This window comes from Mizuhopecten yessoensis, unplaced genomic scaffold (genome assembly GCF_002113885.1).
Source record: "Mizuhopecten yessoensis strain PY_sf001 unplaced genomic scaffold, ASM211388v2 scaffold715961, whole genome shotgun sequence".
Lineage (NCBI taxonomy): Eukaryota > Metazoa > Mollusca > Bivalvia > Pectinida > Pectinidae > Mizuhopecten > Mizuhopecten yessoensis.
In genome coordinates, this window is record NW_018479878.1 from 31,899 (window position 1) to 58,985 (window position 27,087).

The 27,087-nt window shown below is 33.5% G+C and overlaps 2 protein-coding genes across 2 annotated transcripts; one reads left to right on the top strand and one right to left on the bottom strand.

Moving 5' to 3' along the window:
- The first annotated feature begins 461 nt into the window (after positions 1 to 461).
- On the top strand, positions 462 to 14,449 carry LOC110441444. Its single transcript, XM_021484575.1, has 10 exons — positions 462 to 557; positions 2,168 to 2,208; positions 2,959 to 3,041; positions 4,048 to 4,119; positions 4,990 to 5,140; positions 8,136 to 8,230; positions 9,685 to 9,762; positions 11,238 to 11,547; positions 12,897 to 13,015; positions 14,214 to 14,449. Exons 1-10 carry the CDS (start codon positions 535 to 537, stop codon positions 14,385 to 14,387), a joined length of 1,146 nt encoding a protein of 381 aa, XP_021340250.1. The 5' UTR covers positions 462 to 534; the 3' UTR covers positions 14,388 to 14,449.
- Positions 14,450 to 15,867: 1,418 nt separating this feature from the next.
- On the bottom strand, positions 15,868 to 26,416 carry LOC110441445 (centrin-3). The gene is made up of 6 exons (XM_021484576.1): positions 26,317 to 26,416; positions 25,332 to 25,467; positions 22,203 to 22,317; positions 21,353 to 21,467; positions 18,941 to 19,017; positions 15,868 to 18,319 (listed from the first exon to the last, which is right to left on the bottom strand). Exons 1-6 carry the CDS (start codon positions 26,331 to 26,333, stop codon positions 18,276 to 18,278), a joined length of 504 nt encoding a protein of 167 aa, XP_021340251.1. The 5' UTR covers positions 26,334 to 26,416; the 3' UTR covers positions 15,868 to 18,275.
- Between the last annotated feature and the right edge of the window lie 671 nt (positions 26,417 to 27,087).

The window sequence follows — 27,087 nt, forward strand, 5'->3', positions numbered from 1 at the left end:
TGAATTCAGTTTAAATTGCCAAAATACGTGGAAGTTAATGAATGAAAACCGAAATGAACGAATCACCAAATCAATAAATAACGAAAGAAAATATGTCAAAGAAGTGAATAGCAGTAAAATAGAAAAAAATAAAAAATAAAATACTGTACTTAAAATGTTGCGTAGATAAACGAAAGACACAGTGCACCGTTACAATTGGGTAATTGATACTGTATTTCAAAACTGAACTAAACTGTACCATACAGCTATTTCGTCGTACTGTGTCTCATCGGTGATGCTTGGGCCCAAAACATTGGGGATATAACTCAACAGTATGACATCATCAGGGAACTGGTTATTTTGAAATTAAATAATGGGTAAAGTATATATATTATATTACAAATGTGGAATTCTAACTTGTTTGGATGGCTCGGATTGAGAACGGTGTCCCTTTTCTCTTATCTATCTGGTTCAATTGATTGTACCTAGCTACACTCCACACCGAATGCCTCGTTATCGCTCACTGTTCCCCTCTAAAGCCTGACCTCGTTCGCCATGGAGTCGCACTTTATTTCAAGGTATGCTGTGTATTTCTTAATTTTGGGACATTTTTTAAGTATAAATCTTATGAAAAGCACTTGATGAAGATCATTAAACAAAATATTTGTCTTTATATGAACGATTTATTCTAGATAGGCACGGTATGCGTTAAATTTTCAGTTTTTTTTATCATTTTCAAAACTACAACGATAGGATATACAATAGCATATGGTATTAACGAGATCTAAATTTGACTGTTATTTTGACTTTGGGGTGGTATAGGCTAATATTAGAAACAAAACTAAAATTAACAGGTTCTATAGAGGCAGATAATTGTATTCTGGGACAGAAGAATGACGTCATTTCTTATTGGCGTTATAAATTCATTTATCTTTATTTTTTATTTATTTGTTTGTTTTTGTTTTAACCTTTTGTAGCTTGAATAAATGATTTGATAACGAACCATGTTTAAAACGTCTTACAGAGATGTTGTTGAAAAATAAGGCTAAACAAAATAGCATAATTAGGTAAGTGATAAATGATTTGATAACGAACCATGTTTAAAACGTCTTACAGAGATGTTGTTGAAAAATAAGGCTAAACAAAATAGCATAATTAGGTAAGATTACCTAATTGCGGCTATTTAAATGATCTCGTTTTGTTATGATGTTTAATAAAAAGACATTTGTTTTAAAAACAATGTAAGTGTCTGTCATATGTAGGTATGGGAATTATGAAAAATTTACACTCGACGGTAGAATTTCCCAACCCTCATATCCTCATAAATATTTACTGGCTAGCTCTTTTTCTTTCATTTATTTTAAAGTTCATTTAAAATTTGACAATTGCAAAACAAACGAAAACAGATTAAAAATATTTTGAAAGCAGAAACTGTATTAAAATCAAGGTAACCTTAAAATATTTGAACTAGAGGTCAACGAGTGCACCTATGTGGAATCGATGGTTAAGCAAGGGATTTTAACCCCAGGGGGACAATTGTTTCTGACATATTTGTAATATTAAATTTTGTCAATGCATTTTCATCAATGTATTGTTGACTTGATGTTAATGCATTGCTTTAGCGAAATTTAATTGATTATCAATTGAAGTTTTAGCTGTCACATCTCGGGTTTAGTTTTTGTGGATTTGGCCCAGATTTATATGACAAGTATCTTCGATTATACCCGAGCTGTTATTTATGAAATCGTTCGTTCTCATGCTCAAGCATATATTTCCTGTTCAAACGAGCTTTCTTGTAACTCGCGTAAATCATTTCTTCAAAGTCATTAACATTTTTTTACTTTTATAACCTCAACACCGTTATAAAAAATCAAATGCATTGTATTGGGTGCAGAGAAATGGTTCATGAATATGGGCCTTGGTTTTAATCATCTTGTACTTTGTCAAAGGCCTCCATTTTAATATATCTTCTATTCATATTTTTGATATGATCCATTTAGAGTTCGAAATACGGTTTTTGTCACTTTATTTTCACCCCAAATTTTGCAACGGAATAAACCATCTTTCCTTTTTAAATGAAAAGAAATCAATGTTGTTTTGCATAAGAATATATTGTCCTTGCAATCATCATAAGTTGCTTCGTACCCCAAGCACTGCAAATTTTCGCAATCGTTTTCTCTCTTTTCAGAATCACATTGTGCTGCTTTGCTGTCCTATTTGGCTTAACAGGTAAAGCTGGTTTTCTTTGTCGTTATATTTCACTTGAACTCAAAAATGGCTGTTCTCCCATTATATATAAAAGTACGAAAATATAGAAACGCGATTTAGTTCCAACACATGAACATTTATATCATTTATTAGAATTACTCCTTTAAGTATCTTTCATTTAACTTTCTTGTAAAATTTGTTTTAAACAGCTTTGCGATCTCAACTTGCTACAATGTGAATTCTTGCTTATTGCGAAGACACATTTTGTGTCTTGAAGGTGATTATTCTGATGAACATCAAACTCTAAATTTGGTTATAACTAAAACATTTCTCATGTTCCATAACGTATTGCTGGGTTCAAAACATGGAGTAGAATCGGTCGCCTAGGCTGTCATTTGCTCAAAGCCTCATTCTCGACCAGGGCCGCCATACCGCGCTCTATGCCTCACGGTCAAACGCGCTCTCTGACCATCTAGATCAGGGCTATCAATATATCTTGGACTTACGGCTGACCGGGGTTATCAAACGCCCAGTGTGATCATCATTGAAACAACAAATACTTTGATATTGTTTGGACGTTGAATTTTAGCTGGAAATGATTTTTTTGTGTACGTCTGAACTAGATGTTGTATGGACGTCAGAAAGGAAAGTGAAAGTTCACGAAATGTTGAGTGATTTAGATCGTTGGTGCGATAACCAATATCACATGTTATTGAAGAAACTTTCAGAATACCGAAAACGAACTTATTCATACTTCTGTTTCGTTTGTAGATGCGGGACAAATATGTGGGTCGTGTAGCCTAATTGTTGAACCACGTGACTGTGATGTCGTAACCGAATGTGGTGATCACGAGGTAATCTTACTATTGACTTACTCGGAACACCGATTTACTTCGGTCATCTTGATGAAAGGTACTGTTATCGGGACGAGGTGTTCCGAATGAATATTGACTACCATATTATTGTAGCAGAACTGGACTGGGTCGATCGTCGGGCGACCAGGAAGCTCCTCCGTCTAGAGTTCGGAAGGTCCTGTGGTCGAACTCCGGTCTGGTCGTGCAATTTTCCGCGCCTGTTGCTAGCACCATTAGGAATCAGAGCTGCATTCAGTAGCTAAATTTCCTTTGGTGCAGTGATCAATGCGAATTAATTTCTGTTGAAGTTACTTAGCATCACGTTATTCATTTCTATTTCATTTATGTAATATGCGACCTAATTAATATACTAATATAAACGCAATTGTGACGTAAAGATAGATTAATAATGTTAAGAAAACAAAATGAAAGTTTGATAATGAAGAAAAAAATGAAAGAAACAAAACTTAATGATGTGTGTTACCTGAAACGTGACTCTCACTTATAAAAGAGTCCAAAGCTTCTAATCGTGAAAGAAATGTTTTATGAAGGTAGACTGTACACAAGAATACATGCATTCACTACATCTGGGTAAATCTAATAGTAAATGCTAAAAATATGCAAATAAACCAGATATCTCATACATTGACTTCCGTACACCAGACAGATCATTCGGCTAGAGTGGTAGTATACAAGCTTAGGTCAAGAGTTCAAATCCCGGTCTAGCGCTACTGGTGGTTTTTCGCATTAAGAACACTGTTGTTGATTATATTTTGTTTATTTCATCGCTAATATTTTTTCTATAATGTCCGGCAGGGTATAATTGGTTTTTCAAGAATACTTTGTCAAAGCTAAAATCATGCAGGAAAATCAATTTTCGATCCGTTGTTGCAGTTTTTGGCAGTGGTACGGGGTTCCTTAAAAAATATATAAAACAATTATACAATCAATCATCGTTTTTCAATTGATTAAATGACATCCTAATGTTGCCGATATTGTATTTCAGGAGTGTCTTGTGGTTCAGTACCTTACACCAGCAGGTCTTAAGCGTTATGATATTGGTTGTGAATCATCCTTCGTAAGTTTTAACCTAAACAGCTATGTTTTATATCATTAATAAGTTGACATTCGAGATAAAAAAAATCCTGGTCTTGCGGTTCATAGTTACATTCTTCCATTAGTAAGTTAATAGTATCTATATCACGTATGCTTGCCATAAAAAGTAGTGAAGAATTTTATTAACATTTGAAGTCAATATTTAATATTTATATATTTAATACAAGAAAAGCAAAATTCAAATTATCTTATGTTTGTAAGTTTGGTTAATGAATGTAAAAACCGCCCTAGGGTTGCACTAATGTTTCAATGGTCATCGGTGTAAAAGCTAAAATGACGTCACGCTTATGGTAGCATTTAAGAATTTGACGCTATAGATCTATTGCTAAAATATATATATTTACTTTTGGTTTGTAAAGATATATCCCCGAAAGAATCTTGATAATACGGCTGATTTGAAAATGGCCGGGCTTTGAAATAAAGCCTGAGATTCTTTGCAGTCGAATATATCTCGAAAGAGGGCCTGGTTCGAAAAGATGGCATTATAATTCCCGCCTTTCCAAGATGATGGACCTTGCAAAACAACTATCGTTGTGTGTTAACAATACTTACAACTGAAAATAGTTAAAGCTATGTAATTAGCGCATATTACACGAGTTTTCGACGGTATTTCATTTTGAATATTTAAGCAATATACAACTATGGCTTTGATTGTATAAAATGGTTCGAAAATAAGCCGCACAAGCCTGACTGTCTCAATGGCTTCGGACATAAGACTGCCTTGAAAATAACCCAGTTTCGAAAGTAAGCCTGGGATTCCTTACTAAAATAGAGATTTTAGTGTCAAGTAACAATAACGTGTTTATGTAGGTAGAATTTTATGATATTGCAGCGATGTTATGGAATGGGAAAACGATCCGATAATTCAACACTGGATTTGAGTGGAGAAAAGAAGAGCCTAGACAACAAAATCCCTTTGTGTAAAACGTGTTGTAACAGCACGAAGATGTGTAATACAATAGACGGTCTATGTAACTCAAAGCGTAAGTACATTATAAATGTAAAACGAAAGCAACATATATACTACAAAATGTGTGTAAAGCTTTCATCAATATCCGGATAAACAGTCTCTGAAACTCATAATGAAAGTGCGTCACATGATTTCAATACACCATATGTTCATACAGGCATAAACAGTGTCTGTAACTCATGTGTAGGTACACTAAATAACCTACAAGAATTAGACCTTATTGCCAATATATAAATTAACAATGAAAGTAAATATACATTTATCTATGTATACATATAAGGCATATTTACTTTCATTGTTAATTTATATATTGGTAATGAGGTCTAATTCTAAGCGTAAGTATATTATATATGTAAAATGAAAGTAAACATAAATTTATATAGAGATGCACAATGTTTGTAATTGAAGTCGTTGGTACACTAATAGAAATGAGTACAATGTAAGTACATATATACATTTGGTAAATTTGTGGATCTGATACTAGTTTAGTGGGTTTTTTTTTTACAGTTTTAGAAGATACAAAATTCTCTAGATGGTATCTTTTTCAGATGTAAAACATTTCATATATATATTACATATATCTGTATATCCTTTTTATCATTCTCATAACCATTGAAAACACGGGTTGCGTGAATTAACAATTAGATTATACATGTATGAACCATAGACAAGTAAACTGAAAAGATTGTCAAGATACAGTCGTTGTATTACTGAAGTATATGAAAGAGAATGAGCGTAAAGAACAATGAAAAAGTCCCAACTACTTGAGTATATAGTGTATACGAAAACAAAACATAGGAGACTTTAAAGCACTAAAAATAGAACATGGAAAATGTATCCTGCTGTTATACTAACGGAGTCTGATTTGCTTTCTAGACAATCTCTATACTTACAGGTGTACTGACTTTTCTAACTGAAAGCATTGTTAAAATATCTGAATAACCGTAACGAATGCATGCAAAATATATCTGATTATCAGAGTTAACGTAACTAATCAATAGTGTTGTATAGTGTAAGTTCACTTAAAGATATAATCTTCTGAACTTTATATAACGTTCAAATCTTAGTTTGGTATAGTGTAACATAATTCTATTAAATACAACAAATTATGTTCAAGTTTTAAAGCAAACATGCAGCAGAAAACAATTATCCAAAAACAAGATACCCATTTGTTTGAAAAATATTTTAAATGTGTTTCTTAAACGAATTTCTAATTCGGCTTCAATTTTGAAAATGTTTATTTTTTTGCGCTCCATGCACTGCCAAATTTCACCATTTTTTACGCTAGATTAATCACTAATATTGTCAATGTGTCGCCATTCTTAATTGTAAAAATTCTAAACATATAATATTGTGAAAACGAAATGAAATAGAGTGGAAATTATACAGTATTGGCTTTGCATTACTCTTTTGTATCAAACTAAAACCCTTTTGTTTTTCGATCTAGTAGAAGTTGAAAAATAAAACAAAAATAGAATGGCGAAAAAATCACAGTAACTCTTCTTTACTACTTTAGGAATACCAAACACCTTTTTGTAATCCAGTGATTATCAAGAAAAGGGAATCATTGGGACTTTTCCTATGATTCGTTACGGCGCAAAACGGTGCAAAATGAGTATTTTTTAACTTTAAAATAAGGGGAAGGAGAAACCTAAACTGCTTTTCTGATATCAAAATATTTTTTAAGTCGTTTTACCTCCATCATTTAGAAGAAAATATAATTCTTTTCAATGATGCTTGTGTAAATATCCATATATTTCTGTGTTAACACCGTTTGAAAGATATTGTATGAAACTACTCTGCATATGATCAAAATGATAAATTTCATCAAAAATCACAATCTACGTTAAATTATATATATAAAGAAAAAAGAAAAAAAAATCACGTGGCCACGTATCATTTTCTTTGTATGGTTCAAAGGTATGGCTTATTGTCTGAGTTTAGAAAATTGTTTTGAAAAAATAAACTTTTTTACTCTTTCGTAAAAGTTACAATTTATGATGCTAAAAAAGTTATTCCACTTAGAATTTTTGTTTAAGTTTGTTCGATACGATTCTTGAGAGGAGTATTGAATTATTTTGACATGGAACGAATCCTCGAACTTACAATCATCAAATTCTTCTAGTTCCACAAAAGTTCATTCATGTACGGAAATAATTCGTGTATTCATGAATATTTGTAAGTTTTGTAACCGATGACACAACAACCTCTTATCTACTCACAAGCGAATTATAGTGATTAGTCAAGATGTGAGTTGTGCTTATAATAGTATAATAACCCCTAAACCTGCTATTAGATAAGGCACTAAGCATAGCTATGTAGCATTAAACACGCTCTTGTATATACTATGTACTAAGTCTGTTATAATGTTGAGTATCGTCACAAAGCAAGATTGATGTCACCTAGCACTGTATGTGTAAAATAGAAGAAAAGATTATATTGAGCTTTGATGTTCTTTGAGAAAAACGAATACTAATCAATATTTACAGTGAATAAAGATAAATTTCTGTTCAAAGCAACATCGGAAAAATGGGGCAGTGTGCGATTATTTACAACACTTTGCAAGCGTTTATTTGTTATATTAACAGTGTATTCTGATATAAAATATATATTATAAATCGATTTTTTGAAGCGCTAAGCACCTGTGGAGCGCTGATTTGTTATAAAACAAATATAATAATTTAAAAGTGATATATAAATCGATTTATTTTAAGAGCTGAACCCCTATGAAACGTGATTTGTATATAATCGATTTATTTTAAGAGTTAAACACATATGGAGCGCTGATTTGTTATATACAATGAATTATGATTTAAAAGTGATGTATAAATCGATTTATTTTAAGGGCTGAACACATATGGAGCGCTGATTTATTATTACCAAATGATTATGATATATAAATGATATATATAAATCGATACATTTTAAGAGCTGAACACCTATGAAGCGTTTATTTGTTATTAACAATGTATTAAAATAAATAAATATTATATATTGATTTATTGAAGCGCTGATGACCTATGGAGCGCTGATTTGTTATAACTGTGAACAGATGGAACAGCCGGATCGATGTGACAGAATAAAACTGTGTGGTATAGACAATGTAAGTAACCTTCAAAAATCATACAGTTCATCACGTTTTGTTTATCTATTTTTATTTATTATTATTTTTTTTATTCCCCAACAAGGGAATCACATATTGACAGTGTTCTTTTAACCCATGTATCAATACCGTGAAATGTATGTGGAGGGGTTGGGGAGATCGGGATAGGGTGGGTGTAGGAGGGCGGCGGTTGAGGGAGGGTTCTTTCCACATACTTTATTCATTATATGTTTGACTTTATTCATTAAATCATACAATTGATGTTTTTATTGCATATCCCCATTCCGGTTAAACATTACTTCAGACCAGTTTCAATTTCCAACTTTTCGGTTCCTAGCATAATCGATTAGTCTGAGAAGGGCGAAACAGATATATGGTACAGTGTAATTCATATTATATCAATTACGAATTTTTAAAAGTGAATGTAGAAATATATAAGGTAGTAGTATAAAGATGTTAAACAGTTCATCACATTGTGTTTTCAGGGTCTGTTGTTCGAACAGTTTTCTCACGACAAACACTAAAAACCTTAATGTGATCATCTATAAATAACTTACTTCATTTGAATCATATCCATTTTTGTGTGATAGTGCAGTGCATTTAGTATGTTTTGGCATTGAGTTTTATATATCAGAGCTGACTACATTTGCATTAGATAGTAGGTGGTAGATTCTGCTGGTGGATTAGGTAGTCCCCGATGTTTGCCGTAAACTTTAAGATCACAAATTTCATTTAGCAGCACGTTTAATGATAAACGCATTATATCATTAATTTATATCATGAATTGGTTTCAACAGTAGTTTAGATCAATCTTTGTTTCCAAAGTTTTGGCCCCTTGTATCACTGATGAGTCCTAGAAGGACGAAACAGCTGTATGTTGCAACACATGAGAACATTGCTCTCACGACAAACCCTGAAAACACATTGTGATAATCTATAAATACAAACTACAGAGTCATGGCAACAGAGAATTGTCTTATGAAAAATATCAAGAAATCAATACCAGGTTGATATGTGTCAAGAGAGTCATGCACTCGAAGTGAAGTGGTTTAAGGAAATAGGGAAAAAGAAGGACAGTATATCCACCTGTTTAGCCCAAGCATCAATGACTGGTGCTACAATGATAAACAGCTTGTCATTTAACAGAGGACTGGCAATTTATTAATAAGAAAGTTAAAGACATTGTTAAAAATGTAACAAAATACCTCGAAATACAGAAATGTTTTTACAAGAAAAACTGCAAATTGAATATCAACAGTACAGAGGTTTATTTAAAGCGTAACCGACTTTGTTAATATCAATTCAAATGTATTTCGTACCTAAAAATGTTAATATAGATACATATGTATTTCAAGTGTACTAGTACAGGCGTAAAGGCTAACGCAGTTGTCGTCCTCGTATTATACATGTAGTTGTCCCTAGTATTGATTTTCCTCTGTACGTCTTTTGCTCAGCAATGTTATATCGGAAGGAAGCAGAATGACCTCTCAGGACTACTACTATGGGAAAGTAGATGCGGCGAAAATGCTACAGTAGGTATATACAAATGTACAATGCTAGGGTAAGTATATACAATTCTACAGTAGGTATATATAAATGCACAATGCTAGGGTAAGTATATACAATGCTAGTGTAAGTATATACACAATGCTACAGTAAGTAAATATAATGCTACAGTAAATTTATACAATGCTAGTGTAAGTATATACAATGCTAGAGTAAGTTTATACAATGCTACAGTAAGTATATATAATGCTAGTGTAAGTATATACAATGCTAGTGTAAGTAAATTCAATGCTACAGTAAGTATATATAATGCTACAGTAAGTAAATATAATGCTACAGTAAATATATGCAATGCTAGTGTAAGTATATACAATGCTAGTGTAAGTATATACAATTCTAGTGTAAGTATATACAATTCTAGTGTTAGTATATACAATTCTAGTGTAAGTATATACAATGCTAGTGTAAGTATATACAATTCTAGTGTAAGTATATACAATGCTAGTGTAAGTATATACAATTCTAGTGTAAATATATACAATGCTAGTGTAAGTATGTATAATGCTACAGTAAGTATATACAATGCTAGTGTAAGTATATACAATTCTAGTGTAAGTATATACAATGCTAGTGTAAGTATATACAATGCTAGTGTAAGTATGTACAATGCTACAGTAAGTATATACAATGCTAGTGTAAGTATATACAATGCTATGGTAAGTATACACAATGCTATGGTAGGCAGGTATATGTATATGCAATTTTACAGTAATTATATATAATGCTGCAGTAAGAATATGCAATGCTACAGTAAGTATATAAAGTGCTAGTGTAAATATATATAATGCAACAGTAAGTATATAAATTGCTAGTGTATGTATAAACAACGCTACAGTAAATATATGCAATGCTACAGTAAGTATATATTATGATACAGTAAGTATTACAATGTTACAGTAAGTATATATAATGCTACAGTAAGTATATGCAATGCTACGGCAAATTTATAAAATGCTACAGTAAGTATATACAATGCTACAGTAAGTTTACAAAACACTACTGTAAGTATATACAATGCTACAGTAAATTGGTCAAAGGCATGTTTCCCTTTGGAGACTTTTCAAAGTAATGGTGCATGAATAAAATGTGTGATATCAAACCTCCAAATAATAAAATAAAAAAGTCATAAATACGCGTCAAATATACCAAAACCCAAAACATTAATGTCTATAATTCAAAAACTGAATACATAGAATGTTTGACCTGGGTACCTCTTTATTTCTTACTTCACAATGTGGTGTCATAGTACAACAGCTCTGTGGGCCAGTGTAACTTATTGTTTTACAAACTCTATCAACCATGCATCACATGTGTGGATTACGGTCATCATTCAATTTGAACCTTACAGATTTACTTGTCAAATTATAAAAGTCTATACGGAACAGATAATTTCAGTTTAAGTTAGTGACATGGCTATTTATTATTTGACGTTTATTTTCAGGAATGTAAAACAATTACGGCAAATAATGCTCTAGCTATAATAGGCAAGAAAAGGCAAATAGGCAATCTGTGTACGTCATGCTGTGCCAATGACCGATTGTGCAATAACCAGTGTGGAGCGCATACACATGTTCAGCCTCAAACACAACAACCTACTCAGAAACCGACTACACAGAGGCCAACCCATGCGCCTACCCATCCCACGACACCTCGGCCGACCCATGAGCCGACCCATAAGCCCCATACGACGACCCATCGGCCTACGACACCGTCAACACATACAACGCGAGCTACAACAACTCCAACACCACGTAATTAATTATTTTGCATGTTTTCGATGATGAAATGTATTAACAATAACATAATAGCATATAGTAGTGATATAAATCTCGCTAAAAGTTTACTGTTTATTCCTTTATTATATGTTGTATACCGGAGGAAATTTCGCCAAGTCAGATATTAGTTATTATTACATATGAGATGGTGTGTACTTATTATTCTCTGTTATGAAAACATGCCTTCATTTCGGAATTTAGCTTCTGCAAAACAAATCCTATATACAGTGGTTAATTCCCAAAATTAAACTTGTCCATGATTTCTTGTCCACAGAACAGTGCGACACGGAGAGAGATATAATTGATAACTTTGCACTGTCACGTTAAATACGAAATTTTTACTGATTTGTTCTTTCGTAAATTTATGCATGGCGTTTATTATTGGTAAATACATTAGACCTATCATTTTATATATTACGTTCATTATCGACCAATACTTAAGTCAGACAGACAGACAGTTGTTTATGACCTTCATTATCGGACAACGTAGACCTATCAAGTTGTGTATGACTTTCATTATCGACCAATACTTTAGTCATATCAAGTTGTGAATGACTTTCATTATCGACCAATACTTTAGACATATCAAGGTGTGTATGACTTTCATTATCGACCAATACATTAGTCATATCAAGTTATATATGACTTTCATTATCGATCATTACTTAGACATATCAAGTTGTGAATGACTTTCATTATCGACCAATACTTAAGACATATCAAGTTGTGTATGACTTTCATTATCGACCAATACTTTAGTCATATCAAGTTATATATGACTTTCATTATCGACCATTACTTAGACATATCAAGTTGTGAATGACTTTCATTATCGACCAATAGTTTAGTCATATCAAGCTATATATGACCTTCATTATCGGACAATCCTTTAATCATATCAATTAATATATGACCTTCATTATCGACCAATACTTTAGTCATATCAAGTTGTGTATGACTTTCATTATCGACCAATACATTAGACATATCAAGGTGTGAATGACTTTCATTATCGACCAATACTTTAGTCATATCAAGTTATATATGACCTTCATTATCGAACAATCCTTTAGTCATATCAATTAATATATGACCTTCATTATCGACCAATACTTTAGTCATATCAAGTTGTGTATGACTTTAATTATCGACCAATACTTTAGACATATCAATTTATGTATATTTTGTATGATTTAAATTTAGAACTAGATAAAATGGAAATGATAAAATACAATAACAAAAAGGTTCATGCAGTACACGCAGATTAAGGAAACCTGTAAAACAATATTAAACTATTAAATTATTTGTAATCATTATACTTACAGTTTCAAAGCCAGTGATTACCTTTGTGACCAGACTACATGACGTTAAGAAGGGATCATACGTACACCTCACCTGCAGGGCGACTGGTAATCCAACTCCCTCCATCGCATGGAACTTCTTTGTAAGATAATTACAGTTCTGTTCTGTTGTGTATGTCTTTAATTAATGAGGATGCGTGTATGTAATGGTTATTAGGGGGTACAGGACACACTATCTGTCCAGAGCACCTATTTTTCTTACGTTTTCTGGGGAACTTTATTTCAAATTTCATTTTCTCCTGATGTCAGCTGTAGCAGTAGTAACCGAGCTGACATTAGGAGAAAATGAAATTGTATATTTATTGATTTATAACTGATAAAATTATTATTTTATTACTATCCAGTGACTTTGAATTAGCAAAATATAATTGTTGAGTACAAATGGAACAATTAATATACTGGTCCTGTGCTTCGGAGCTTATCCAGGCGCATTGAGCTGTTCAACCATTATTATTATATTAACTATGAAATAATAGGAAACTATAGACAAGTATGATTAGCTTGGGGAGTTTAAAAAGCTTTTTAAGCAAGCGCTCGATGATTTCAACTGTTTTATTTGCACGAGCACTTGGTGATATAACCTATTTTATTAACAAAGGCGCCTTATGATATAAGCTTTTTCGACAGACGCTTGGTGATGTAAAGTTATATTTACATTTGCGCTGCAACCAAAATATGAACGTTACCAGCAGAAATGCATTTCATTTTAGTATGAAAGCAACTCTCGTGACGTAACACGTGGTTTACTTATGACGTCATAGATTAACCTTGTTCAATGAGAGTCTTGTCGCTTCGCTTCAAATAACATGAGAATGCCCCAGTGTCAAACGCTCAAATGACTACGGTTAATTATTGATGCAAATTTTGACTAATATGTCTGTTTCACCAATATGTCGCTTAAAGGACGACGCATTTACAAAACGCAGTTAATTAATTATTTATTTTAGAACAAATAAATACAGTTAAACAAATGTTCTATAGAAAAAAGTAAATATATGGATTGAACGGGTTTTTTTTAATTTTCATGCCGGTATGAACGCAAATCGGTTACATCTATATTAAAAATGAAGCCTTAGCTGGCTTCATGCAGTAGGGACGTCACCTATTTGCGTTCATACCGGCATGGGGGGGGGGGGGGGGGGGGGNGGGGGAGGGACGCCGTTCAAACCCTCCTTAGTTTTACTGACGCTTGGTGATGTACCATACACTATTAACACTGGTTACAATTATATGAGATGTTTACATAGGCGCTTTGTGATATATATTATTTCATTTACGCAGGCCCTTGGTGATGTTACACCAACTAATGTCCGGGTGGCTAATAATGGTGCGGATATATACATCGATTCCGTGACTGATATGAACTATGGCCACTACGCGTGTAAGGCCCACAACTCAGAGGGAGACGATACACGATACATTGATATTTTGGAGCATGGCCCCAGTGGTCCATAATTATGTGAAATAACATCTTCAAAATAAATATTTTCGACTGAAAATCAGTTTTCATTCTTCATTTACTGAGCATACTCTTGAGACTGAGATCTCAACTAGTGTGGCTAGTTGAAGCCGTTCAGTAAACTATAAAGGCTAAACAACGATATGATACCCCAGCAATTTATAAACCAGTTAATGAAAAACGTGTTGGACTTTAGCAAACACAGTTGGAAATTCGCAATCGTGATAGTTGTTTGTATATGATTGAAAATGGTTAAAAAAAATATTAAGCAATAAGTCATCAATTAACATCATTGTTTATCTATAAATATGATTGAGATCTCAACTACCGCATACTAGATTATTGATGCGGGTTTAAAGGTTAGTGGTTTTTTTTTTACCCAAAATTAGAAATTTAAATGTACACGGATTATAATTTCTCGATTTACATTTGACGGAAATGAATTGTTACAACCACAAACTCGCTACTCCATGACGACACTACGGTTATGAAGTTTATTATCGCGACTCATATTTTACGCTTGTCATGTTATTATGCGGATTATTTTTCCCGATTACGTTATTGACCTACGAAATCGCGAAAATATAAACCCGGCGGCAATATATCCTCCTACACGGTATTGTGGCTAGTTGAAGCCGGTAAAAAATATACAGCGGCAAAACAACATCCCGATACCCAAGATGAGATAAGTAAGCGAGATTTTAAGGTTGATGTCCTCATAAAAATAGTTCACCGGACTTATAACATGTCATTATCCTAAGCGACCGATATGTAGTTCATATGTATACCTATGTCATCTGGAGCTTAATTTCTCTTTTACGAGCTGTTGAGAGGCATACTAGCCTCAAAATAAGATAGATGTTTCCATGCAAAATGAATAAAATCATATTAACTCCACTGTTAATATATTTTAGCAGAACATAAACAAGAAAAAAATGCTACGTTACCTAAATCGATGAAAGAACTTCCGAGAATGTGCCATTTCATAACTGTCTGTGATGTTGTGAATGCGCTGGACATGTTATAATCATTGAAACCGATCAGACACTTAAAATCTGAATCAGTAACACTTACAAACTTAGAACTTCAAAAAGAGTTATAGCCCATGTAAAATACAGAATGGCATTGTCACCATGTAGATACATGTAAATCCGTATACCAAATACAACAGCAAACTTTAAGATACTGCTGCCCACCAGTGAATGAAAAGATGGAGATCATTACCTCACCTCGTTACCACGGTGTGGGAAGAGACAATATTTAATATGACGTCACAATTAAAGGACGCCATTGACCGCAAAAGCAACCTCCGGTTTGACGCCAATTTTTTAACGCCAGATTGATCTTACTAGCTGCGATAACCTAGCTTCTGACGACGCGACTTTTTTTATATATTTTGCGTCGGGGCAGAGAAGTCGGGTAATAATATTATTACTAGGGTATTACGTGTTAAAAAATACAATGTCAACAAAAAACGTCTATGTCAAAAGATTTATTATTTTGACAGTCTCAAAAGGAAACATCTTTTGACAGTCTCAAAAGGAAACATCTTTTGACAGTCTCAAAAGGTAATGTACAATAATGTATAATGATGCTGCATTCATAACACTACAGAATCACATCACAGATAAAATATTAGAACACCTCTGCATCTAGCTACTCCCCACATATAGAGTCTATTCCTCTCACACACAGAGGTACTGGTCACGACACAATTTCCGTATGGGTGGTTACCTAGTATATATATGTATTTAGTACCTGTGTACAAACACCTTCTCATCCTTATATAATAAAAAATAGGTACTGGTCACATATTCATTTTCCCCATGGGTATATATACTTGTAGTGCATAATAACCAAGGAAATTTAATGAATTTTGGGAAGTACCTGTGTATTGACACATCCTCATCCACATCTAGTGACATGTGTACATCCTGACAGGCTTACGTACAGTAAAACTTGTACTAAACAATAGTCCATATTTGCACATCCTGACAGATGTACAGTAAAACTTGTACTAAACAATAGTCCATATTTCACCAACCAATGTACACTATCATTAACAAACACACACACGTACATATAACCTTACATACTAACATTCATCCACAAACTCGCTGATAAAAAAAATGGCATCAGGGCAATGTACGTCATTCGATCGCAAAGCATGTTAGGAACACATAGTATAAGCAATAGAGCAGACATCTGGGTCACTTTCGTTCATTGTGATCAAGACGGTTGGACAAGAGTTGTTCGTTCCAGACAAGTCCTGCATAAACATTTGCAGAACAACCTGGATTTATACCAAAATATGTTACATTTAAAAAAATGACAATCTGGTTGTTCCACATAAACGAACAGGCCCCTGGATTACACACTAATAAGTAAGACCCCAACAATAACGTCCATGGCTGAATCTACCAGCTTCACAAGTGCAAATGGATATTGCAAACCATAATAGACCAGATTAATTCGTTCTCATTTTCTCCCAAAATTATTTGTTGGCATATCTTATACTCGGCTAAAAATCCATAAAAAAATACAATCTTTTGTCAATTTATATTTCAACTTCAATACATTAATGTTTTAATTTTCGCAATTTTGTTTGTAATTTTGAAGTAGCTAAAGGGATTTATACAGTTTTGAATCATCCGATCTACTCATTGACCTTGTGACCTATCAACATGGAATGTGACTTACTGACTTTCCACATTTAGAAATGTTTTTGTAGACAGATTGGCCTTTATGATATATATATTTTTTATACTGTTTAAGTATCCCATTCATCTAAAATCAAACCAGTTTTGCTGGGAACATGACTGGCGGGGGTTATTGAGCCTTAACTCATTCACCCCTGAAATTTCATAATGAACTATTCCAACCTTTGAATTGGAAGAGTTCAAATGTGTCTTCAGGGGTGAATGAGTTAACAGTCATAAGCTATATACATTTTGTCGGAAAAAGTGATTCACAACTAGGTAAATCTTGATTTTGCTGTATTCAAATTAGTGTTCCTTCATTTCTAGGTTTCCGTTTTTCTTTCTTTTTTTGATTTGAAATAATCATCATATTCAGATTAGCATAGGAAGTAAATTAACTGGAATGTCATTCTCAGAGAATTTTGAAATCATAAAAATACAATTTAATGACATCAAAAAGACAATGATGTCAAAAATCAAGCAATGATAAATACAAACCAAAAACACATCATATCTAGACTACAATATTAAGGTCTAGAGAATACACTTAACTTTAGCTAATTCACTATAGAAACAGCAGATATATGTTAATCCAAGGCCATATTGCTTTGGTATCAAAAGTATGCCAAGCAATTAAAAAAACCAGAAATATCTTTCTCCGAATAGGTTTCACCGAACCAGAAGTCTTAAAGTTATAAAATTAACCACAACTTCTCTCATATTTTTACATACACATACCTTACATTTTATATTGCCATAACATAAGTTAGTTTAACCAGTATTTTATTCAATAATTAGGCAAGGTTATTATACATATTATTTCAGAAGGATTGGAGAACAAGCTAAGAGCTTATTTTAATTCTTTGTATAACCCTACCGTATTGATGTGTTATGCTTAAAAGATATCATTTTATTTTATATTAGGAATGAAATGCATATAATATTTTTCAAATAAAAGCTCAAGAACATCCCATGTCACATCATGTAACTGTTAAGCAAGCACTTGTGATCAAAATATATATACATACATATATTATACTGCTTTTAATGCATCAATTTAGTTTGTTTGCTTTTATAGAATTTCTGGGTTAACCTTTAACTTTGGATATTTTGAATTTGTCCCTGTCATCAAACAATATATTTAAATAAGAATATATAGCTCACACACAACACTGGCAATATTTTTCACGTGTCTCCTGTCATAATGGCGATAAATTCATCCTCATTGACTGAAAAATAAACAGGAAATAGAATCACAATATGAAAAATTCATTAACTCTTTTTTCATTATTAGCACATTTGCAGGTCCCGAGATCATGAAATAATCTAAAGTCTAAAATTGACTCAAGTTTTGATTTAACCAATCACAACCAATGCCATGAAAAGTGACATCATCTATGATTGGGTAAGCAAAAACTTTAGTATTTTACCGAGGACTTTGAATCAAATGGCACTTCCCTCCCCCACCCACTTGATCGAGGCATTAAATACCAATAGATGTTTCTATCCATGAAAGTCTACTTCAATAAAACTGTTTTTAAATATAAAATACAACTGTGAAAGAAAGTTCTCACAGATGTTTTATGTTCTGCAGTATTTGATCGATGATTTAATAAATTCAAGATATAAATATGTTCAGTGGCCATTGTTTTACATTCCTTTTATATATAATTATCTCACATGCAGTAAGGACAATAGACAGGAAGTCAAGGTGGTGATTTTAAATTGTTTACAAGTGAAACAAAAAACAAGACTTTATTTCATGAGATAGGTAAATCTTTACGAGAAGTTGTATTTTATATCTGCAGAGCTTTGTTAAATTGAAAACTCTCAGGTGTCAGAGAACTTACTCTCTCCGTCTCCATCTCTGTCAAACTCGTCAATCATAGCTCGTAACTCCTCGTCGGTCATGTTTTCTCCTAGTTCCCTGTAACACAATATGGTACAATTACAATGAAATTGGGTAAACTCATCCTCCTACATTTGTTTACATGTCCAGTCACCTGACATTATTTACCTGGCTACATACCTGAGTTTGTTTTATAAATTCTCACCTTAACTCATCCCCTTGAAGATACATTTGAACTCTTCCAATTCAAAGGTTGGAATAGTTCATGATGAAAGTTCTGGGGTGAATGAGTTAATATAATAGTATGCGCCAAAAGTTATTCTGAAATTTTCATTCTGAAATCACACTTACTATCTTTTGTACATTTAACAATGTGCTTAAACCTTATGTGTCACTGTAAACAATGTTATAGATTTGCATGCTTGTTATGTTTATCTTATGCTACCTCTGTTTTTATTTGTTATATAGTCGGTTGGAAAAGCTGTTCATAGGCTTGTGTTGCCTGATTTAACCGTATACCGACTTTTAGATGAAATTCTCTTGACTTAATTGGACTTGTTTACCCAGCCATCCATGATCCTCCTTAGTTATTAGGTGTAAACTTTCTTTTAGACATAATAATGCCAGGGATTAATGCAGGAATAAAAAGTCATTTACTTTTTCAGAAATAGGGGAAAACATGCTCTAGATCTGTTGGGGCATGACTCGCCGGCCGGGGAGGGTGGACGCAGGCCGGAGCCAGGGGGAAAGTATGAAAGGGGGGCATGGATGACATCTTAAATTTTTGTATTTTGTTCATAATACATGGTTCGAATCGACCACAGCGTATGCATTAGAACAAAGTGTGTGTGTGACTGTTATGATATTATATACCGCAAATGATACAATAATAATAATAATAATATATATAAAGCTGAAATTGGAGTGGGGAACTGGTCCATAATTGGCCTTCAAAAATGCCCTGTATATATATATCCATGAATGCATTAGATATACAAATGGAAAATGATTTGGAGACAAGTTACAAAAACTCAATAACATTCCCTTTCCTTAAATAATAAAGAAATAACTGCAATACATGTACCTTTTGGAATTATACAGTGCCCCCAAATAAGTTATGGTTATCCCTTTTAACTAAATTTTAAAAGATACACTTTTTTCGTTTATAAGTAATGACATATACTTGTTTAATTTCTGATCAAAACAAAAGAATTTTGCACAATATTGCGCTGTTATTTCATCACCTAGTGACCAATCAGAAGATAGAATTACAAATAGGGCGGGATACAACATAATCATATGATATAACCTGAAAAAGTCTATGTCTATCATTGGAGAAATAGCCAAGATGATGTTTGTTTACATTGCTGACCCTCGAAAGGTTCACCTGTCCCATCTCTCCAACATGTTTACCTGTCTATAGCCACCAATGGTTCGGTGGATAACATCATTTGTTTTCTTAGTTTGGAGTATATTTACCTTTCTACCTGCTGTAGTATATTTACCTGGCTACCCTCCTGAGTGTGTTTACCTATCTACCTAGTTTGGAGTATATTTACCTGGCTACCCTCCTGAGTGTTTTTACCTGTCTACCTAGTTTGGAGTATTTCCCTAGCTACCCTCCTGAGTGTGTTTACCTGTCTACCTCGTTTGGAGTATATTTACCTGGCTACTCTCATGAGTGTGTTTACCTGTCTACCTAGTTTGAAGTATATTTACCTGGCTACTCTCCTGAGTGGGGTTACCTGTCTACCTAGTTTGGAGTATATTTACCTAGCTACCCTCCTGAGTGAGTTTACCTGTCTACCTAGTTTGGAGAATATTTACCTGGCTACTCTCCTGAGTGGGGTTACCTGTCTACCTAGTTTGGAGTATTTCCCTAGCTACCCTCCTGAGTGTGTTTACCTATCTACCTAGTTTGGAGTATATTTACCTAGCTACCCTCCTGAGTGAGTTTACCTGTCTACCTAGTTTGGAGGATATTTACCTGGCTACCCTCCTGAGTGTTTTTACCTGTCTACCTAGTTTGGAGTATTTCCCTAGCTACCCTCCTGAGTGTGTTTTCCTGTCTACCTAGTTTGGAGTATATTTACCTGGCTTCCCTCCTGAGTGTGTTTACCTGTCCACCTAGTTTGGAGTATATTTACCTGGCTACCCTCCTGAGTGGGTTTACCTGTCTACCTAGTTTGGAGTATTTACCTAGCTACCCTCCTGAGTGTGTTTACCTATCTACCAAGTTTGGAGTATATTTACCTGGCTACCCTCCTGACTGTGTTTACCTGTCTACCTAGTTTGGAGAATATTTACCTGGCTACTCTCCTGAGTGTGTTCACCTGTCTACCTAGTTTGGAGTATTTCCCTAGCTACCCTCCTGAGTGTGTTTTCCTGTCTACCTAGTTTGGAGTATATTTACCTGGCTACTCTCCTGAGGTTGCGGAGGCTGATCTTCCCCGACGTGTCATCATCAAACAATTTGAAAGCTTTGAGCACCTCCTCCTGCGGGTCTCTCTCCAGCATCATGTCTGTCACTGTGATTGAAGATGAAAGAATTGGAAGGAATCAGTATTACCATAAAGCATCTATTGAAACCAGTGTTTTTTCTTAATACATGTTGATTATACAACAGCCTGTTCCTTCATGAATCTGGAATATATGGCATAATTTTGTTCTGAAATTGGGAAGGCATTCCTCATTTTTGGAAAAATAAAGTACTTTTTAGCTAACGGAAGCAGCTTACATTGTATATTCGGTAGTGAAATTAGGCAAAATAAATCACTCCAAACTATGATGATGCTTAAGGATCAACTCTTCAAGAATTTTTATCTGATGCCTTAGGAAAGTTGACATAATTTGTCTATGACCATTTAAAGAACTTGTTAATAACTACACTGGTTAACTACATTTGTGACAGCCAAGGAATATGAGAGAACAATACTGCCTTACTGGCGGGTCAGTGATGCAGTATAAGCTTGGGACAGGCTCATTATTTCAGTACTTAACATCCAGCGTGGTCACTGGCTGTATGTGTGATCGCCTGCACGTTACAATGGGCCCTGCGTGTAGTGATTCAGTGCTATATTCCATATTTCCAGTGATGCAGTAACACCTTGGGACACGTTAACCAGGTCAGCAATGTCCAGCATGGTCACTGGCTGGACGGGTGACCACCCACAGGTCACACAATTAACGCTACCATAAAATGTCTCTATTACTACACCCACTAACCTAGATCATTCCTCTAGAGGTCACCAGATCGTACTTACCGACTTCATTGAAGTCTTCAAAGGAAATTTTGCCTGTACCCTCTCTGTCATAATCACGGAGAATTTTCAGAACATCTGCTTTCTTCACGTCAAATCCTAAAGCTCTCATGGCTACCTGTATAGACAAAGGGAGGTAATAGAAATAACTCTCAAACACCTACAAATTCAAATTAGAAAGAAAAAACCCACTGTAGAAATGATTAATGATATTTCATGTACACTTTGATCGTTTGAAAACTGACATTTCAGTTGGGGGGTTTTCAGGACATTTGTTTTCTTTTAAACATGTCATGAATAAGTATTTGATATATTTTTATTGAGTCCAATCATTGTCAGCTACTGGTAGTGGAGCCTTCTTGTTCTGAGTTTAGTATCTGCCACTGGTAGTGGTAGATCGACGTGTACAATATCACTAACTGGACATCTGGGTCTAAAATGTTTTATGTCAGGACGAGTGAAAATTTCAATAATTATAATGAACAAATTGGTGGGCTAGTAGAGTTTTTAAAATCTGCCTACAGGCTAGTTTTTTAATTAGAAGTTGTACACCCTGTAGGTATCAACTCACTTAGATACTTCAGTATACTGTATAGAGGTTCCTCAACGATTGATGTAGGTTATCATGTTTATCTTGCTTAAGTCAATTAATTTTCAGACTCAAGGGTTTATCGATTGTTCTATAGAAATGAGAGTTAGATAAACATGATAACCAGCAATCATGAGTTTGGGGACATACTTTTCCCATAACGCTCATATGATATCTAGAAATTATTTCTACTTCTGATATCTGGGAAACTATAAATCTGATTAAAACCAGATTACTATTCGTTACACCAAATTTTATTGTATTAACAAAAGGATTAGACAACAGGCAGTGCCTATATACACTGTAAGTCTTCTCCTGAACCGGTACAACATATATACATTTACACAGAATAATAAGGTATATTTACTTTATCGATAATTAATTATTTATTGAGATTATTGAAATAGATGGACAATTATATGGAAAATATGTACATATAATTATATTTGAATTAATAATATTGCTGAATGTTGAACTACACACACTAATACGAAGGCTCACTCATCCACCGGTGGCTTAGATAACTAGGTCACTTTCCATGTTATAGTACAAGTACTGCGCCACTGGCAACATACACACTTCTATACCCACGCGCACATGCACACTCTCGGAGCAGATTGATATAACGGGAAGTATTAAATAAAAATAAACTAATAATATTCGAGTTTGATGAATCTATTAGTTAAATTAATAAATTTTCAACTTTAGATAATAATAAAGTATTAATTTCTGGTGATAGCTCATTATATTTTATCTCTTGATGTAAGTCATTTAAGACTAATAAATCCTACTACATTACATGTATATATTTCACAAAAATCAAGCCTGAAATCAGAATAATTTTGACAGAAAAAGAAAAAAATTATCAGCATCTTCATGCGGTGCTCCACAAGAACAACTGCCATCTTGAATAAGGTGGTCAGAAAATTTATCGAAGTTTAAGTCACTTGCCTTGTGCCTAATTTGAAAAAAGTATTATATTAAGATTCCTAGGATTGCACTGTTTAAAGATCAGGCAAATATTATCAACTAGATTATTATAATACTTATTAAGTCTATATTTGAATGAAGTAAGGGAATTAGCAGATGTTATAGAAGAATCTAACAAGTTCCATGAGTTCATTGTATCAGGAAAGAAACTAGTAGATATGAGTTCGAGCTCGAGGTACATTAAAGAATCTAGTATTTCTTAATCCATGTGGGTTATAGGCATTATTAATAAAAGGTACAATAATATTATAAAGATAGTCAGGTGTTAAGCGGTTTATTATCTTATACATTAGAATTGATTTATGTTTATGACGTCTTAAATTTAAAGTTTCCATATTTACCTCAAGATATAGTTTTCAATAAGATGTCCCGATTCTTAACCCCAATATAATTTCCATAGCTTCAATTTGAACAGATTCAAGCATACTAGATTCTCCAATGGTACAGTTATTCCAGATTAATATCACCATACTAAAGCACAGGTCTTATATAAGAATAAAATAACGTTTCCAATGATTTTCTATCGATTTTATATTGAAGTATTCTCAATATGTTGAGTCTAATATAAGCTTTACTAAAAATATCATGAATATGATCCCCCATGTACCTTTAGAATTAAAATGTAACCCTAAATGTTTATGACTTATTTCATCAGCTAATTATCTATAATTAAAGAAAAGAGGGGGTTGCTTCCTATTCCTTCTAGACACTGTTAGTCCTATGGTTTTGTTGGGATTGAATTTAATTTTCCACTTGTTTGCCCATTCGTTAACAGAATCTAGACTCTTCATTCAGTGCAATGCAAGGAGCGACCATGTCGTCTTCAACAATTACAAAAAGTGAGGTATCATCAGCAAACAGCTTAATATTTAAGATCTTTGATTCGACTCCCCATACGCTACGTCTCAGTCTGGAACGTAGAACGTAGAGTATGGGGAGTCAAATCAAAGATCTTGTTTTAATCAGATTGGGAAACTATTGCCATGAATTATGATCACAACGGAAGATGATAGCACAATGCATTTTACCTGACATCATCATTTTCCAGCATATTATATGTCCTTTTTTTTTGTACTACTGTTATTATTAATTTTTGACAGAATTTCAGGCTCCTGTGGATTGACCAATGAAATAACGTCTAGACCCTGGTTCCTCAAAGTTGGTTAACTTTAACCAGTGGTAAGTAAAATAATTGAACTGTTGTCAGCACAGGAGCCTGAAGTTCTGTCAAAAATAAATAATAACAGTAATACCAAAAAAATACCAAAAATATTTTAAGCATATTATAGTTGTTTTTTTGTATTACTGTAAGTATTAATTTTGACAGTATTTCAGGCTTCTATGTTGTCATCATGAAGCGAAGTCTTTCATAGCAAAATAAATCCTCAATAAAATCATAATAACTTGTCTGCACCAATATAGAACAGTGAAAGGATATCAGATGTTCTTGATTGTATTCTTTTTTTTGTTTTTCATAAGTTAACCCTCACCTATATGTTCTTCCCATTACCATAATTTTAGGCCAAATTACACAAACAGTAATATATAGTTACCTTGAGTTCATGGTAGTCAATGGCCCGGTCTTTGTCTGTATCAAACAAGTCAAAAGCCTCCCTGATTTCTTGTTTCTGCTCCTCAGCTAATTCCCTCTTCTTCTTTTTCTTACCCTTCTCCAGCGCAAACTCGGCTCTGTCAGTCAAAACAAAAAAACAATTACAAAGAAACCAGTTTATGGTGCCTCGCGATCGGAAGCCGTGATCGCTAACACCCACAGTCTATTTACTACTGTGTGCAATCAAGCGTGAGCTTCAGACCACTCGCTCTCCCAAGAATTTTGGTTTGATCCCCAGCGGTGGTGGAAAAAAGAGAGTGATGTCTGATAGGGTTAGTTGTTATCCCTCCGATGGCATGGTGGTTTTCCCCCGTGGGTTTCCTTCACCACGAAAACACCATTTGTTCCCTGAGTGGCGTCGTAATAAAAGCTCTACGGTACAGAGCTTATGTTTGTTGCTGACAATTGTACACGACGTTAAATAAAGATTATTATTATTATTATTTATGTACAAGATATCATATTTTGAGAGCATCCACTTATCTACTCCTATAACATACGAGGCCGCTGGTCGGCTTTTTTTCTATCGGATATGATTTTGCCGACTGCGACTTATCATGAGGAAACAGCTGAAGTAAAACACCTAAATTGGGATATTTATTTTTGCGAATTTCTCGAAAATCGCTGTAGTTTTGTTATTACTTATCTATATTTTGCCTATTGGCAAAAAAGTGAATACCTTATATATGGTAGTTAGCTGTAATAATTGCAGAAACAAACAATACGTTTAAATATATGTAAACATTTGTTTACAAACTTGTTGAAACATGTCAAAGTGAAAACGAAAACTTGCTGTTTATAAGTCAACTTTAACACGACTAAATGGTTGGCTACATGCATGAATTGTCTGAATAAACAAACTTACAATACATCTTATCTAAATGCAACTTCAGACTAAAGAATCAGAATTCTTTTCAAACTATTACCTTAGGGCTAGACTCATCACTGTAGGTTCACGTTGGTTGTCAACTTCAACAAAATCAGAAATGCCGCTTGCGTTAAAGAAAATAGGCAATATAAACGTAGCCGCTGTTTCGTAAATAGTCGGTGGATGTCGATGTTCGAATTGTCCTTCGAGCCAGGGACGTCTCGGATCCAGCTATTACTTGACAAAATATAAAACTATAGTTGAAAATGTTTCCTTGATATCAAAAAATAAATTGACGCTTATGAAGTGCTAAAATGATGACGATAAATCATTCATATTGAAAAGACCATACTTATTTTTGTTAATCTTGATTATAGTATTATTTATTAAGTACGCGTTCGATTCGAACGTCAGGTCAGACATATGTAGCTTGTCAGGTCAATGAAAAGCACTTCGAAATTATTACCAGAATATATCTAAATAATTCAAAACTATGTTTAAAATTAAGGTTGTAGAAAAAAAATTATAATTAGAAATTTGCTTTTAAAAGTGAGTTAAATTAGCAATATGGATATACAATATGGCATGCTAATGTGGAAAGGGCTTCCCTCTTATCCATGTAAAAAATCCTTAATATTGAAAATTTTGAAATTCAGTTATTAATATTTAAAATAAATTAATGTAATAATTGTAATTAATTTATTAAAATATTTGAAATTAATTTGAAATATATAAAAAAAAACACACATTTTTTTGGAGAAAACAAAAATCGAATAATTAAGAAAATACTATTTTATCAGATGATTACGAAAGTGAATGTTAGTTTCCT